General features: G+C 38.2%; 4 protein-coding genes across 4 annotated transcripts; 3 read left to right on the top strand and 1 right to left on the bottom strand.

Annotated features, from left to right (window-relative positions):
- Positions 1-1,044: 1,044 nt before the first annotated feature.
- On the top strand, positions 1,045-3,472 carry LMH87_003093 (uncharacterized protein; the record flags this gene model as incomplete). The annotated part of the gene is made up of 2 exons (XM_056194657.1): positions 1,045-1,411; positions 1,479-3,472. 2 exons carry the CDS (start codon positions 1,045-1,047, stop codon positions 3,470-3,472), a joined length of 2,361 nt encoding a protein of 786 aa, XP_056051573.1.
- Positions 3,473-4,443: 971 nt separating this feature from the next.
- On the top strand, positions 4,444-5,312 carry LMH87_003094 (uncharacterized protein; the record flags this gene model as incomplete). The annotated part of the gene is made up of 2 exons (XM_056194658.1): positions 4,444-4,763; positions 4,832-5,312. The coding sequence occupies 2 exons, from the start codon at positions 4,444-4,446 to the stop codon at positions 5,310-5,312; spliced, it is 801 nt and encodes a 266-aa protein (XP_056051574.1).
- Positions 5,313-14,402: 9,090 nt separating this feature from the next.
- LMH87_003095 (uncharacterized protein) lies at positions 14,403-14,880 on the top strand (the record flags this gene model as incomplete). The annotated part of the gene is made up of 2 exons (XM_056194659.1): positions 14,403-14,474; positions 14,563-14,880. 2 exons carry the CDS (start codon positions 14,403-14,405, stop codon positions 14,878-14,880), a joined length of 390 nt encoding a protein of 129 aa, XP_056051575.1.
- A 269-nt stretch (positions 14,881-15,149) lies between these two features.
- On the bottom strand, positions 15,150-15,868 carry LMH87_003096 (uncharacterized protein; the record flags this gene model as incomplete). The annotated part of the gene is made up of 2 exons (XM_056194660.1): positions 15,150-15,591; positions 15,666-15,868. 2 exons carry the CDS (start codon positions 15,866-15,868, stop codon positions 15,150-15,152), a joined length of 645 nt encoding a protein of 214 aa, XP_056051576.1.
- Between the last annotated feature and the right edge of the window lie 220 nt (positions 15,869-16,088).

Consider the following 16,088-nt stretch of genomic DNA (forward strand, 5'->3'; position numbering starts at 1 on the left):
GCGCTGCAGAGCTAAGCTGGAGCAACATCGGCCGCTGTGCTGGTTTTATTCTTAGTCAAGGTTGGGCGGAAACTGGCCCCTAGCGCGCCCCCAATTTCCGGTGGCGGCTCCCTAAAAAGACCCTAAGATATAGAAAATTGTTGGTGGCTTGTCACATCGACGCCACATGGAGATGTTGTTTTGACGACTTGTCCGGAGACCCCAACACTATATGTTCATCGTTATTAGAGGAAGGATGAAGTCCATGTTGCTTTGCATGATGGCCGCCCCGGATACCGAAGTATCCTGGGGCCAACTGCTGGAAAAAACCCTGAAAGGGAGCACGACAAATGTAGTCTTTAGCGGCGTCGGAGTTGACACTCACCATACCCAATCGCCACTCTCCAAGTCATGGCATTAGGCTCCAGCAAACCCTGAGTAGCATGAGAGCGATTCTTTCTCGCCAAGAATAATACTAGCTAGCACTAGTAACGATTAGTTGAAGCCGAGTAAATATTGGATGTTGTCCTTGACTGCCCTGGTCTCATTCGGCCGGGCCTCCAAGCCTCCTTGTGCTAACTCCACCGTAGTCGCGACGTCTGCCGGTGACGGACCACTAAAACAGGCAGGCGATCAGCCACCACGGGAGGCCAAAAAAGTTCCTGTGCTGGTGACCCTTTGGAGGTGACATTGCATGAGCGAACAGGCATTGTAGTGTGGCTGCCGCAGGATGGTCAATTTCGTGACGCGCTGACAGGTTGGAGGGTTCCCTAGTCGGTCCCCCAGAGAGTAACTAACGACAGCACCACCTTCTCGGTCGGTTGAGTTATGGGGAATTGCCCACAAGTTTCTTCGTTGCACCATTCCGCAGCTGTGTGCCTGCCATGTTGATATAAATACCGTGCTCACACCCACTCCGCTGCTGTTCCTTATCTCGTCGATTCTGCTGTCTACTGTGCAACACCTGACACAACTAAGCGCATAGATTTCAATTAAGCGCTGTGCTGTTTTGTCTTGGTTTGGTCGCTGTAGATTTCTCGGCGTACTCCAGCAAGGTTGCCCAACATGGACAACGACTCGTCACTTACAGGCCAAAAGCCTGTTCTCGCCGACACGCATAACGAGCCGGAGCTTGTACGCGATGCACAGGAGCGGCATAATGCTAGCGCCCAGCCCGGTACCGACGCCACTGGTGATGCCAAGGTCTTGTCGGAAAGCTTCGCCAATGAGAAGGAAAATGGAATGCATGATGTGCAACCCGGCCTGCACGAAGAAGACGATATCTCAGAAGACGAAGCCCTTCCTGATGACCTATTCGTGCCATTCCCTCCTTTGAAGGGCGTCGCACCCGAAGCGAGTCCTCTTACAGTCCGCGCTGTGCTTATTGGTATCATTCTTGGATCGCTCTGCAATGCCTCCAACGTCTATCTCGGTATGTTCCGCATCACTAGTCCTGATAATCGTATGCGCCGATTGGACTAACAAGATCTCTACAACAGGTCTCAAGACAGGCTTTACCTTCCCGGCGACCATGTTTGGTGCCATTTTCGGTTACGGTATCGTTACCCTTCTCACAAAGGCTTTCCCTCACATTTCTTTCCTTGGTGGACGCTTCGGCCCCCAAGAGAACTCGATTGTCCAGGCTGCCGCCACTGGTGCAGGTGGTATGAGCGGTCTGTTCGTCGCCGGTTTGCCTGCCATGTACCGACTCAGCCTGCTTTCCGACAACCCCAAAGGCGACTTTACCCGCATCCTCACATTGACGATTGTTTGCGCCCTTTTTGGTCTGTTCGCCGCCGTGCCTCTCCGAAAATTCTTCATCATCAATGTTTCGCGCGAGTTAAATCTCGTCTTCCCTTCCCCAACTGCCACTGCCGTCGCTATCCGATCGATGCACTCCGTCTCATCTGGTGCAGCCGATGCTATGAAGAAGGTCAAGGCTCTCTTCTATGCATTCACCGGTGCCTTCGTCCACATTATCGTCTCCCAATATGCTGACGGCATTCTGCACAACTGGCACATCTTTTCATGGTTCTATATCTGGAGCGGTTACTCCAACTGGGCGCAAAATATTGATAACTGGGGCTGGTACATCCAGCTTACCCCCGCCTTTTTTGGATCTGGCATACTTGTTGGTCTCAACACGGCTCTGTCCTGGTGGGGAGGTACTGTCGTTGCCTGGGGCTTGATCGGACCTCTACTCGTTCACTATGGCGAGTGTGTAGGCACCCGCCCTTATCTAGAGGCCGAGGATCCAGTCATTGCAGAGAGATGGGGTGTTGTTGCCAACTTTGGCAAGATGACCGGCATGGACCAGCCTGGCTGGAAAGCTTCTCCTCGTTACTGGATGCTATGGCCCGGCGTGATGGTGCTCCTTGTTTACTCGCTGGTCGAATTCTTCATCCACATCCGCGTTATTTGGGATGGCATTCTCTTTGCGTTCCGCGAAATGTCGGTGAGCATCGACGGCGCGCTCAAGAAGCGTGGTAAGACGAGTGCGTTCTTCGAGAAGCAGGCCGGCAAGGTCAATGACGAAAATAGCCTTACCAAAGACTTTGCCACCCCCGAACAGCAGGTGCCCGTCTACGTGTGGCTTCCTGGTACCATCACTATGATGGTTGTCGCCTGCCTTGTTTGCCACTTCCAGTTCCAGATGAATGCTGGTCTAGCAATTGTTGCATGCCTTCTCGGTATCATCTTTGCCTTTATGAGTATCTATGGCGGTGCCGTCACTGATGTTACTCCCCTGACTGCTTCCTCTAAGGCCTCTCAGCTCGTCTTTGGTGGCATTACCAAGGGTACCGAGATAAAGCATGCTCAGCGCATCAACTTGATCGCTGGAAACATTGCCACTGGAACGGCCGATGTCGCCACGTCTCTTGTTAGCGATTTCCGTGTCGGTTTTCTCCTGCAGACACCCCCTCACCTCCAGTTCTATGCTCAGGGTATAGGCGCCATTGTTTCCATCTTTCTGGCACCAGGGATCTTCGTCCTCTTTATGGCTGCTTACCCCTGTGTCTGGGATCCCGCGAAACAAGATGGCACATGCCCCTTTGCAGCTCCCTCCGTTGCTGCTTGGGTGGCTGTTGCCCAGGCTGTCACTATGCCGAACGTGCCCATTCCGCTCAAGGCCGGCATCTTCGCCATTGTTCTCGGAGTATTCGCAGCATGCCAGGCTCTATTCAAGAATTTTTATCTAGTAGGCTCTCGCGCCAAGTACCGTGCCTATCTGCCCAACTGGATGGCTATTGGTGTCGCCTGGGTCTTAGGTCCCGACTCTGGATATGCTAACGCTGTCCTGTTTGGATCCATCACTGCCTGGTGGTGGAGAAAATATTTCCGCAACAACTTTGAGGCCTATGGCTTCGCCATCGCTGCCGGTCTTATTGCTGGCGAGGGCCTCGCTGGCGTCGTCAACGCTGCGATCACTCTCGGTGGTGCTGACGGCGAAACGAAGGGTACGCACGCTGCTCTTCCGGGACAGAAGTGGTGATCGCAAACAGGGTGTTCTGAAGCGCGCATACCTGCTGAGGCAGGAAGAAAGGAGATAATGATGTGCATTTTTATGAGGTACACATGCAAAATGATTCCCCCAAAGTTGTTGATCATGGCACGCATTGGCCAGCGCGTTGGCGCAGTAGCTCTAGTGATGGAAATACAATATTTCTTCCAAAACGGTTTTGCATTGCCTGTGCATGTATTTGTCATTCTGATCGCATGCTTTGTATGCTGGGCGTAAGCTATTAGGAATGAAACTTGGCGCGGGGCATTTGTGAGAATGACAAAGCTATTATGAACCCAGCAAGCCAGCCGCGGTCGCAGGAAAATCACTGCAGGCGGCAAACGAGATGGAAATCGTCGGCCCCTGCAGCCTACCATCATGACAGGACGACAACGTCAAAGACAGCATCAAAGATCACCGCTGAAGAGGGTCTGGGTATCGCCTACGACCGAACCACCCGGTTGGCAGGGCAGACACGTTTCCAGCCTCCAAAGTAATCCAGCAACTAACTAGTTTACGAGTGCGATAACTAGCTGCTAACAATCACGATAACCCCCCTCAGACGAGCTAGCTGTCCTGGCGTAGGAGTGACGCCATTGGTGGGGCAAAGACAACCTTGAGCATCCGGCAGCTCCTATGATACATTGACTTTTGCTCTAGTGATGCAGGTTGAGATTTACCGGTTGGCTGAGAACGAGGCTTTTCCGGAAAAGGTGGGCATACGTAGTTTCCTCCAATCCGGTCCAGCTTCTCATTGAACATTCGAGGGCCATGGCGCCCCTCCGAGCGCCCAAGCCGAGCTGCCCGGCTGCTGTTTATAAGGAAGCTATAGTCCCCCTCACTGCCCCTCCTTCTGGGCTTGCGGCAGAAAACTCTCACACTGCACCAGACCATTCTCTTTAGATTTCTTGATACCTTTCTCAATTCCTTACAGCACTCCTGACTACTGCAACACCGTCACCATGCCTATCACAGCTCCCAAAGCCACCAAGGTCCTCGACCTCCTCAGCCTGAAGGGCAAGACTGTCATTGTCACTGGTGCTTCTGGCGCAAAGGGCATTGGCATCGAGGCGGCCCGCGGCTGTGCCGAGATGGGCGCCGACCTCGCCATCACATACTCGTCGCGTCCCGATGGCGCTAACAAGAATGCTGAGGAGCTGGCCAAAACCTACGGCGTCAAGGTCAAGACGTACCAGCTCAACGTCGTCAAGTACGCCGATGTCGAGGCCTTTATCAACCAAGTCGTCTCCGACTTTGGCAAGATTGACGGCTTTATCGCCAAGTAAGTTTTCTGTTGCGATTGACCCGCTGCTTCCAAACTTTCCACAGCTAACGCGTGCGCCCTACTAGCTCCGGCATGACGGCCGACTCGGGCGTTGTCGACGGATCCTCGGAGGCCTGGGACAAGGTCATCCAGGTCGACCTCAACGGCACCGCCTACTGCGCCAAGGCAGTCGGCGCCGTTTTCAAGAAGCAGGGCCACGGCTCGCTCGTCATCACGGCGTCCATGTCCGGCCACATTGCCAACTACCCCCAGGAGCAGACCTCGTACAATGTCGCCAAAGCTGGCTGCATCCACATGGCGCGCTCCCTCGCCAACGAGTGGCGCGACTTTGCCCGCGTCAACTCCATCAGCCCGGGCTACATCAACACCGGTCTCTCTGACTTTATCGACCAGAAGACGCAAGATCTCTGGAACAGCATGATCCCCGTCGGTCGCCCCGCCGAGTCCTCTGAGCTAAAGTCTGCCTACGTCTACTTCATCTCTGACGCCAGCTCGTACACAACCGGATCGGACCTGGTCATTGACGGTGGTTACACGACCCGATAGAGGCTTGTAATAGGATAGATGAAAATAATAATGCTACTTAGTCTTGAGCTTGTGCTGGCGTGACTAGTGGGGTGCTGATTGTGTGGGGGGGACGATTTGACCTGAAGTACATGAATAGCAAAATCAATTGAACAACCGAAAAAAAAAAATTATAGATAAATGACTGTTGGAGAAGCTCGGGCGTTTAAATTAGAGGCGAGTGCGGTTCTGGATCGCTAAGTGCGGCCCGGGGACTATTTCATTGTAACGCAGCAATGGCCTGACGCATAGTTAGTAACCGTAAGAGCCCTGTGGGAAGTAACTGCTTTTGGCTGTTGACGGAAAGTGTTGCAGCCTGCCCACCCTCTGGTGGCAGTGACTGGCAGAGGGCCTGAACGGAGCCCTCTCATTGGCTAGAACCATAGATTGACCCACTTTTGTACGATAGCCACCATAGAGTTCTGGGTGACTATAAACGAGTATTATATAATAGACTAATAACACTACAAATTAACCTATTCTATTACTAACTATTATATTAATATATACCTATCTATACTAACACTAATTAGTAGTTAAATAACTATAGATAGTTAGGAATTAGAGGATAGGGCTTAGCTAGATAGTATATTAACCTATACTAATTAAAGAAGAACCGTTTATTAAATCTTAAGTTACTTAGTTACTATAATAAATATTTATCTTATCGTCTACCTATAAGAAAACATCCCTTATAAAGAACCTTCTTACTAAATTCTAAGCCACTTTATTACTATAGTAGAAGGAGTTTTAAGTCTAGAGGAATTAGCTATTAAACAGAAAGAGCTCCTATAAGCTAAAAATAATAACCTAGAAAAAGAAAACCCTAAACACTTCTCCCCCTTATATTTAAAAAGTCTAAAATAGAAGAAGTAGAAGTAGGCGTAGGCCTATCCTTAGAGCTAGTAGGAGGTGTTAATCTTAGAGGTGCTAATTTTAGTTAACTAGTACTATCTAAAATATTAGAAAGAACTAAAGATAATAACTATTTAATAACTAAAAGTGCTTACCTTATAGGGTATTTTAACCTCTATAGATATAAGTAAATAATTAATAGAAGATAGTATATCTACTAACTAATTAATATTAAGCTAATAAGATATATAAGCTAAGAGATTAATAATATAATCTTCTATATTATAAGAAGATATAATCTAAAGGACTCTATTAAAAAACCTAAGAATATTTATAACTTCCTATATAAGTAGTTTAGTTACTAGATAAAGGAAATATATAAAAAAGTAAGTATAAATATATACTATAACCTATAAATAATTATAAGATAAAGAGGGATCTATATTAAGATTATTTAAGGAAAGAATATAGTAGAAGCCCTATAGGAAGTATTTAAGGATAAAGAAATACCTCTTTAGGACCTAACTGATAAATAGGATACTTAGAATATAAAGTAAAAGACAGATAAACTAAAGGTTTAGAACTAACCTATAAGGGAAGATATTATAGAAGAGATCTTTTTAGAAGAATAAAGTCTTTAGTTAGAAAAAGGAAAAGAAAGAGCTAATATCTTAATATTAAATAAAAAAATAATAACACTATTATCTAATCTTAATAATTAGAATACTTTTTTATAGAGTGCCTAAAAGCTAAAGACGCCTAGATAGCCCTCCCTTATTAATAATCCTAATTTTAGAAGTTATTATAAAGGCTAGCTATAAGGACTCCTTTATAGTATATATCTTAGGAAGTATAATACTATAAAACCTAAAATTCCTACTAGTATAGAACTAAGGAAGTGGAGTTAGAATAATAGAAGTAGAGATAATAATAATAAAAGATACTATAGTTATAATTTTAAAAGGGAAGACTATAAGTAAAGAATTAATTAAAGAGGGTAATAATAATATTAACTAATAATTAATATCCTAAGAAAAGTAGTAAATCTTATAAAGATATATATAGATATTAAGAAGTATAAAGGGATACTAGAAGAGTTCTTAATAAATAGTCTTTATCTTTTTAAAGATAAATATAACCACTTTAAGATATTATAGATAGTATTTATAAAGGTACTACTAGTAATACTAAAAAGTTAAGTATTATTATTTTATATTAGGAGTCTTACTAATAGAGGGCTAGACTTTACCTAGCTAGTTAGGAAACTCTATTATTAATTTAAATTATAGCCTTTATAGTAGGAATAATAAATAGAATAGTAATCTTTATTTTTAAAGAAGATTATTATAAAAAACCTATTAAAGCTAATAATAGAAAACCTATAATAGCTTATTAATTAGATCTAAGAGCTATACTTAGGTTTAGATATAGACTAAAAAAGAGGTAAAGAGGAAATAGTAGAAACACTCCTAGTTACTATTTAAGGTATCCTAACTTATAGCTAGGCCCTCCTCCGCCTAGTTAGAAGTTTTAGTAGCCTATTAGTAGAGTTATTATAAGTTATTACTATTTAGTAAGATAAATAAAACTAATATAATAATATATTCTTTATAGATTATTAATTCTAAGGAGATAATAAAGGTAATAGAAGCTAGTAAGGTAATAGAGGTTAGAAGGGAAGAAATTCTAATTCTAGAGGAGGTTATTATAGGACCTCTAATAGTAATTAATAAGGTAACTACTAATAAGGATAACTAAAAAAATACTATATATATAGTAAGATAGGCTATTTCTTAACCTATTATAATAAGAAGGAATAAGCTAATATAAAAGCTATCTAGTTTAAAAATAAGTATTATAAATAACCTCTAACTAAGAAAGTCTTCTAGGTATTCCTAATAGAATTAGAAGGTATAGATAATAATATAGATATAATAGTCTAATAATTCTATAATTAGAATATTAAAGACTTTAATAATAAGTATTATAATAGAGATAATAAAGAAGGAGAAGGAGAATAAGGCTATAGCTTCTTTACTATAATAGGAATATATACTAAAGCCTTTATAGTTATAAATAAGGTAGATCTAGATCCTAAAGCTATATTAGCTACCCTCTAAGATTATACTTTCTAGTACCTCCTAATAAAGGAGAACCTAATAAAGAATAATATAAATAAAATATATATTTTAGAGGATTAATATACTACTAAAACCTTTTATAGTATTATACCTAATATAGATATAGCTAGTTATTTATCAGCTAGATTCCCTTAGGTAATAGCTCTAATAAAAATTATACCTTCTTTTAAAATTAAGAAGTTACTAATATAGTTTATAAGCGAGCGGGCCACCTAAGCGAGTAGGCCACTTCGTGTTATTTTTTAATTAACTGTATTTAAACTCTATTAACTTAATAGGATAAAATAGTTTTAACTCTAAACAAAAAAGATATTATTAACGCCCTTAAGGCTTTAAAAAAAGACCCTATACTATCACTTTAAAGCGTAGCTTATATTTATAACGTACTATAAATAATACTAACACGTCGTTAATAAGAACGACTAAGTTAAGCTAATATAATAACACACTCTTAAAAATTAATAAATAAAAAAGAAGATCTCCTTATTTAGTATATTCTTAATCTAGATATATAATCTTAGCTATCTCGCCTATATAATATAGAAGCTATAGCTAACCGCCTACTAGAGCTTAAATATAACATTCTAGTTAGGAGGTACTAGTCTATAAACTTTATTAGGCGATACTTAGAACTTATTACGTGTTTATTATATCAAATTAACTATTAAAGAGTCTAATATAAAGATTTAAAGTAATATTAAGACTAGTTTTAGCTAGTAAAAAACACTATTATAAAATATAGTATATAAAAAAGAGAGATTTATAACTTTAATAAGATAGGCTTTATAATAGGCTAAATATTATCTAAAATAGTTATTATAGGTATAGAAAGATATTAAAAAGGTTAGAAAATATAATAAGAAAATCATACTTAGGTGATAATAATAGAGTGTATTAGTATAACTAGTATTATTATTCCTCTATTTATTATTATTATAAGTAAAACCTACCTCTCCTCTTAGTATAAAAATAGCCCTTTACCTTATAACTAGGCTATTTTTATTACTAAAAATAGATAGACTATAAATAAGAAGTGCTTAGAATAGCTTAAGTATTTTAATCTATATATAAAGACTAAAAGAATTAGTAAATATAAGCTATTAATCCTTAATAGGTATAAAAGCTATTACTTTATAGATTTTAAGCTATATTATAAGGTAAATAATATAATTATATTATATATACCTACTTATTTATTATATATACTCTAACTATTAGATATTACCTATTTCTAGCTATTAAAACGCGTATATAATAATATAATTAATAATCTAATACATACTAAGGTCACCTATATTACTAAGAAAGAATTTTTCCTTATAGTTTACTTAGTATATAAAGCTTCTATAACTAAATTAAATATCTTTAGCGGTTTTTAAGGCGCTAGGATTTATCCTTTTAATCTAGAATATATTATTTTATAGCTTAATATAAAGTTATAGACTCTATTACCTCCTAGTACCGCTAATAGTTAAGAACTTCCCTAGCTTCTAAAAACCCCTAATAACCTAATAGAGGCTTTATCTTAAATAGAATATATTAAAAAAAGGATAAGGATCTATTAGAGTAGCTCTCTAAGTGAAATTATTATAAATATCTCTTAGTTATTAAAGTGTATAATAAAAGTAATATAATAGATAGTACTAATATAAGAATAAATTAATAAGCTAAAGGCAGTAAATATATAACTTTCTTAGTACTAATATATAAAAAAAAAACGCTTATAGACTAGAGGATCTCTTACTCTAAAAGCTAGTAAAAATTTAGCTACTTAGTTATAAAGGAAGGGTAAAAGAAGATATAATAAGTCTAAAAGTCTAGGTCTATTAACACAGTCTAAGCTATACTATTAGCGTTATAGTAATTATAGTAAAATTAGCTATAATTCTAGGATATATAAAAAGGTAATAGAAATCACTTTTTTAGATAATTATAATTAACTTTTATTAACTAGATTTTATTTCGGTTTATTAAAGTATATTTTTTATTATAAGGTCCTAGAAGGTAGCCTACTCGCTTAGGTGGCCTACTCGCTTATAAACTATGTTAGTTATAAAGGTTAATTTTAGTACTAGATTAATAATATTAGTAGGAATTATAAGAATACTTATAGTAGTAGGAAATATTAACTTCTAAGTCCTAAATAGCACTACCCTATTTTTTCTCTCCTTAACTAATATAAAGAGGCTTTAATTATAAGTTAATAACCTTAAAGACCTATTAATCTAAGGTAATTTAGAGATTCTACTTATATTAAGATAGGGATATCTTTAATAGATACTAATAGCTATAAAATTAATAGCCTTCTTCTTATCTAAATAATAATTATAATAATTATATTAATACTTTAGATATCTATTAGTTAAAAGGCTAAACTAAATCCTAAAATAAGCTAATAAAGAATTTAACTTAGTAATATTAGAGAAACTTATAAAGATTTACTACTATTATTAGATAAACTTTAGAGTACTTAGTAGATTTAAATTTACTATTAAGGATAATTATAAATTTAACTATAAGGTTATTATTAATATATTCTATATTAATAACCTCCCTATTTTATATATAGTTAACTTTATAACTAGATTTAATACTATTAGATTTCTTAACTTAAAGAACTAAAAGGTAAAGGATGTTTAGGATACTCTCTATAAATATTAGTTAGATATTTATCTTAGCCCTTCTAAATAGCTAATATATAATATTAGTAAGAACTTTACTTCTATTAAATTCCGTTAATATATAAAGGTAATAAGTGTTTAAGTCTATAAAGTACTAATTAAGGTATATTATAGTATTAGAAAGGTTAAAAGATATTATAGAATTCTATAAAGAGTTTATAATATTATTAATAGTAAGCTTAGTAAACACCTCCCTTTATACTAGAAACTATAGATAGCTATAAAGGTAATTAATAACTTAGTAGACTTAGATAGATTAATCCTAACCCTACTAGTATTTAGATCTATTTTAAGGCTATTAGATAACTTACTACTATATATATCTATAATTAAAAGAGGGGAAGCTATCTAAAAAGTAATAGTAAAAATATAAAAGGTACTAATAAAGAGAAATATTTAAGAGGCTCTTATATTAAGGAATAGATTAATTATTATAGTAATCCACTTATTATCTCTATAATCTAAAGTATAAGTATATTATAAGAAAGAAGGTTAGTAGGGTCCCTATAAGCTAATTAGGATTAATAAGGAGGACTATATATTAGCTATACCTAATAGCCTAAAGACCTTCTATTTAATAGTTATTTAACTATATTACTATAAGGAAGAAGAATAAGATAGGCTAGGGCCTAGGAGTGATAAATCTGCCACTATAATTCCTAAAGTTCTAGCCTATATAGGAAATTAGCTAGCTATTAGGGTAGTAATTAGATTAAAATAGAACTACCCTAATAAGCCGGCCCTAAAGTTATGCCCTATATTAGAAGAGAGACATTAAGGAGATAATAGACGCGGGGTTAACAGCTCTGCCAGTCCCTTAGCGGCCCTAGAAGCTACTAATAGCACTAATAAGGCCAACCTGTATAAGCTAGCGGCTAGTAAGGCCAACCTATATAAGCTAGTAGCTAGTAAGGCTAACCTAAAGGTGCTAGTGGTGGTATATTACTATCTAATACCTACTAGGACTACTAGAGGAGGGACTAGGAGAGTTATTAAAAAAGAAGTGGCGGAAGAAGAAGAAAGCCTCTAGAGATTAACTAGGAGAATATAAGGTTACCTATAAAAGCGCCTAATAGATAAGATATTCTTTTAGTAGCTATAGATAATAAATATAGTAACTAGTAAGTTATTAATACTAGAAGTGTTCTTTATAGAAGTATAGATTATTAATTAGGATACTAATAAGAGCTTTATCTTTATAAAAGAAAAGAATAACTTCTAACTAGTAGTTAACTTATAGTAGTAGGGAATAATTATAACTCTAAGAGACTTATTTAAGGTATCTAACTAAAAGGAAATTAATAATCTACTTATATAAGAAGTTTTTAAGTTTATTTAATATAATAAAGAAAAACACTAAAATATCTAGATTTTTAATCTTAAGATAGTTAGAGAGATTAAAAGGAAGGATATAACTATCCTATATAAGAAATTATAACTAGTTATTTATAGCTTTAATAATATAAGAAAGAAGATAATCCTAATAGTTAACCTAATAATTTAATAATTAAGCTAATACCTTCTTATAGCTCTAGTACCTATTCTTACTAAGAGAGGTATCTTTATCTAGATTAGAGATATTAAATAAGTGTATATATAGTTAACTATAGTGCTTAATAGAATAATTCTAGTAAAGGTTCTAAAGTATTTAAAATCTACCTACCCTTTAGGAATAATTATAAGAGTAATTAAACTACTATATAGAATACTAGAAGTTAGAATATATTAGTAGGTAATATATAGTAAATACTATTATAAGAAACTAGGAATAATAAACTTAATATTTAATTTATATTTTATAATATTAGAAGATAATAAATTTAGTATTATAGGGATATAAATAGATAATATAATTAGACTTAGTAATAAAAGATTTTTTATCTATAAATAGGAAGAATTAGAGAAGGCGGGTTTTATAATAAAACTAAAGGAGTAACTAATAATAAAAACTCTAATAACCTTTAATAGGTGCTGCCTAGAATTAGAAGAAAGAGGTATAATCTATCTAATATAAAAGTTATAAGTAAAGAAGATAAAAATCCTAACTTTAAAATAAGAATATATTAAGGAATAAGTAAAAGGCATATATATTACTAGTATCTACTAACTAGAAGTAGCTTTTAACCTATTAGTTACTACCTAATAGTAAGAACTAATAGAGGATAACTTTAGAAAGTTAAGTAACTAGTTATAATAGTAGATTAATAACTAGAGATAAGGCCTCTATTATATATTATTTAACTTTACTAAGGTAAAGCTCTTTATCTTTATTAATAGTTTTTTTATAAATAATAAAGATTTAAGCTCTTAGCTAAGATATATAATTATTTTTAGAACTAAAGAAGTAATAGATAATTAGAATAAGGTTATAATAAAAGGAAATATTATTATATAGGCCTTAATTAAATTAAAGAGAGTTATAAGAAGTGCCTTTACTTTTAAATTATATAGTATAGTATAAAGAGTAAATATTAGATATATAATTAACTTAATAATAGTAATAATTATAAAATAGCTCTAAACCTAAAAGATACTAATAATCCTATATATTAACTCCTTCTCCCTTTATAAGTGCCTTATTAAATTAGGTATAATAAAAGAGAAGAGATTAATAATTAATATAATAGCTCTTTAATAGTTATATAAGAGATATAAAGTATAAGAGATCTAATAGATTAATAGTAATAATAACCTAGCTAATATAATAATAAAGACGACCCTAAATAAGGCGCTAAAAGGCCTTATTAATATAAATAAAATAATAATTTAGATAAAAGGCTAGGTAGAAAGGAAGAAAGAGGTATAATAAGGAGTTATAATAAAAGGTAGAGGTACTAGAGTGCCCTAATTAGTTAGAATAGACTAGAAGCTAGGAGAATAATAACCTAGTGTGTATACTATTAAGTAGAATGTGTTTTTATTGTGTTTTTAGTGTTTTTAGTAGCTAGCGCGCTATAAGAAAGAAAATACTACTAGTATTACAGCCTGCCTACCCTCTAGTGGTAGTAACTAGTAGAGGGCCTAAACGGAGCCCTCTTATTAGCTAGAACTATAGATTGACCCACTTTTATATAATGGCCACCACAGAGTTCTGGGTGACTATAAACGAGTATTATATAATAGACTAATAACACCACGAATTAACCTATTCTATCACCAACTATCATATTAATACGTACCTATCTGTACCAACAGAAAGGGTCAGGTCAATATTACCATCTATGAAAAAAAGAAGAGGCCAACAAGTACTGCTCGTTTAATTGAATTATAATTTGGTTCTTTTGCGTGCTTCATGCTCATGGTTATCATCAGTCAAGCACTTCCTATCTGTGTTGTGACGGAAATGCTCTCCGTGACAACCCACCCTCCGCATCCCCACTACAATTCTACGAGGCATGGCGGCTCCGAGACGCAACAACGAAACATCAAAAGCAGAGCCGTTACGGGAGCCCTGCATCCCCAACATGGTGCGTCATATACCTAGGACCAAAACAAGATACGCATAGCTGTCGGGTTTATTTCAAGAACGCAGCACCCGCTGACCAGCTCGTGCAGAACAAAGACTCGAGCTTCACGTACGTGCACATGCACCGCGCCGGCGACGCGGACCTCTTCGAGGATTTCTGCCGCGATAAGCTGCCCGACGACGAAATCTACGTGCCGCCGCAGCACCAGCCCATTAACCCCGAGGACGAGGACGACGTGGTACCCGACCAGCACGCCGCGTTTGGCATCCAGCGCGCTACCCAGCGCGTCAACGAGCCAGCGTGGAAGGACCTGGGCCTGGCGTCACTCATGGACAAAGGGCCGGATGCGAATGGGAAGAAAAATAGCGGCAAGGGTGCCGTGGGAGTCAGGAACCTACCACGATAAATTGGCATCTACTCGATGACGGCTGTTGCGGTGACTACACCATGGCATTGGCTCGGTGCTGGCATTACGACCTTCACGACTCGACGATTTTATTTGCTAATACACAGACTTTGTGTATTGAATTACCCATAACCTAATAAATACCCATTGATCCTCGATGATCTGCGCAACGCAGCCCAAAAAGTAGTAACCGTGACGCGCAACTCCGGACTCCATGTACACCCATAATCAAAGTATGCACACCCATTTATGCTGACGCACCAGAGATTTTAATTCTTCCCCAGGAATGCCTCTCGTTCGACCACCTCTGGCGCAAACTTGACCAGAAACACCGTCTTGCCTGGCCACATTTCACCCTCGGCGACCGTGTGAGCCGTTACTTTCGCCGGAAAATCCGCGCCGTCGCACACGCCTTCAATGACGCCCGCTGCGAATGCCGCGCAGTTCAGCTGGCTCATCTCTCGCGGTACCGAGATGTACTGGTTTACGAGCGGCTCATTGTCGATAATCATGTACTCCTCGGGCGTGTCCGGGTTGTTGCTCTTCTCGAGGCGGTCGGCCTGCCGTCCAAACAGGTGCGTCCAAGCATTTTGCTTGATAAAGTGAAGTAAGGCAATGATGTTCAGCGGTCGCAGCTGCGTGCGCGCGGGCTCGCGGTAGAGGAGAAGGTCGAGGAGCTTGAGGCCGATGGAGTGGCCCTGAAGATTTAGCCTGGATTGGGGAGCTGATTAGCCTTGGCCAGAGCCCGAAAAGTGTCTCAGGGTATTGAAAAAAAGGAATCTTACCTCTGCTCAAGCTCTTGGATCCCCTTGACACGGCGCTGCGCATACGTCACCATTTCACCGAACAGGTACGCAAAGCTGGCCTGGCTCATCTCCCCCCCTTTGGAGCGGTTCAGCGGGCGGCTGTAGATAGTCTTGCCATTGCTGGGCAGCCGCAGACCGGATTCCTTGGTGACCGCCTGCGCGCCTGGTTGTGTGCTCGACATTTCTTCGCTTCGTCCGGGGCTGTGGTCGGGATACGGCGATGTTGGATGCAGCTGCAGCGTCCTCTGGTACGTTGGAGGCGACTTGGGCAGGCCAGCGCTGCCCCACCATCCAGACTGCAGCTACTTCGATACAAAAACATGTCAAAATGGCACGATGTCATCTTTAAACAATAAGGCTTGTTCAATTTTGAATACATTTGCAGATAAGAAGATATTAAGA

The sequence above is a fragment of the Akanthomyces muscarius genome, chromosome 3 (genome assembly GCF_028009165.1).
Source record: "Akanthomyces muscarius strain Ve6 chromosome 3, whole genome shotgun sequence".
In the NCBI taxonomy this organism is placed as follows: Eukaryota; Fungi; Ascomycota; class Sordariomycetes; order Hypocreales; family Cordycipitaceae; genus Akanthomyces; species Akanthomyces muscarius.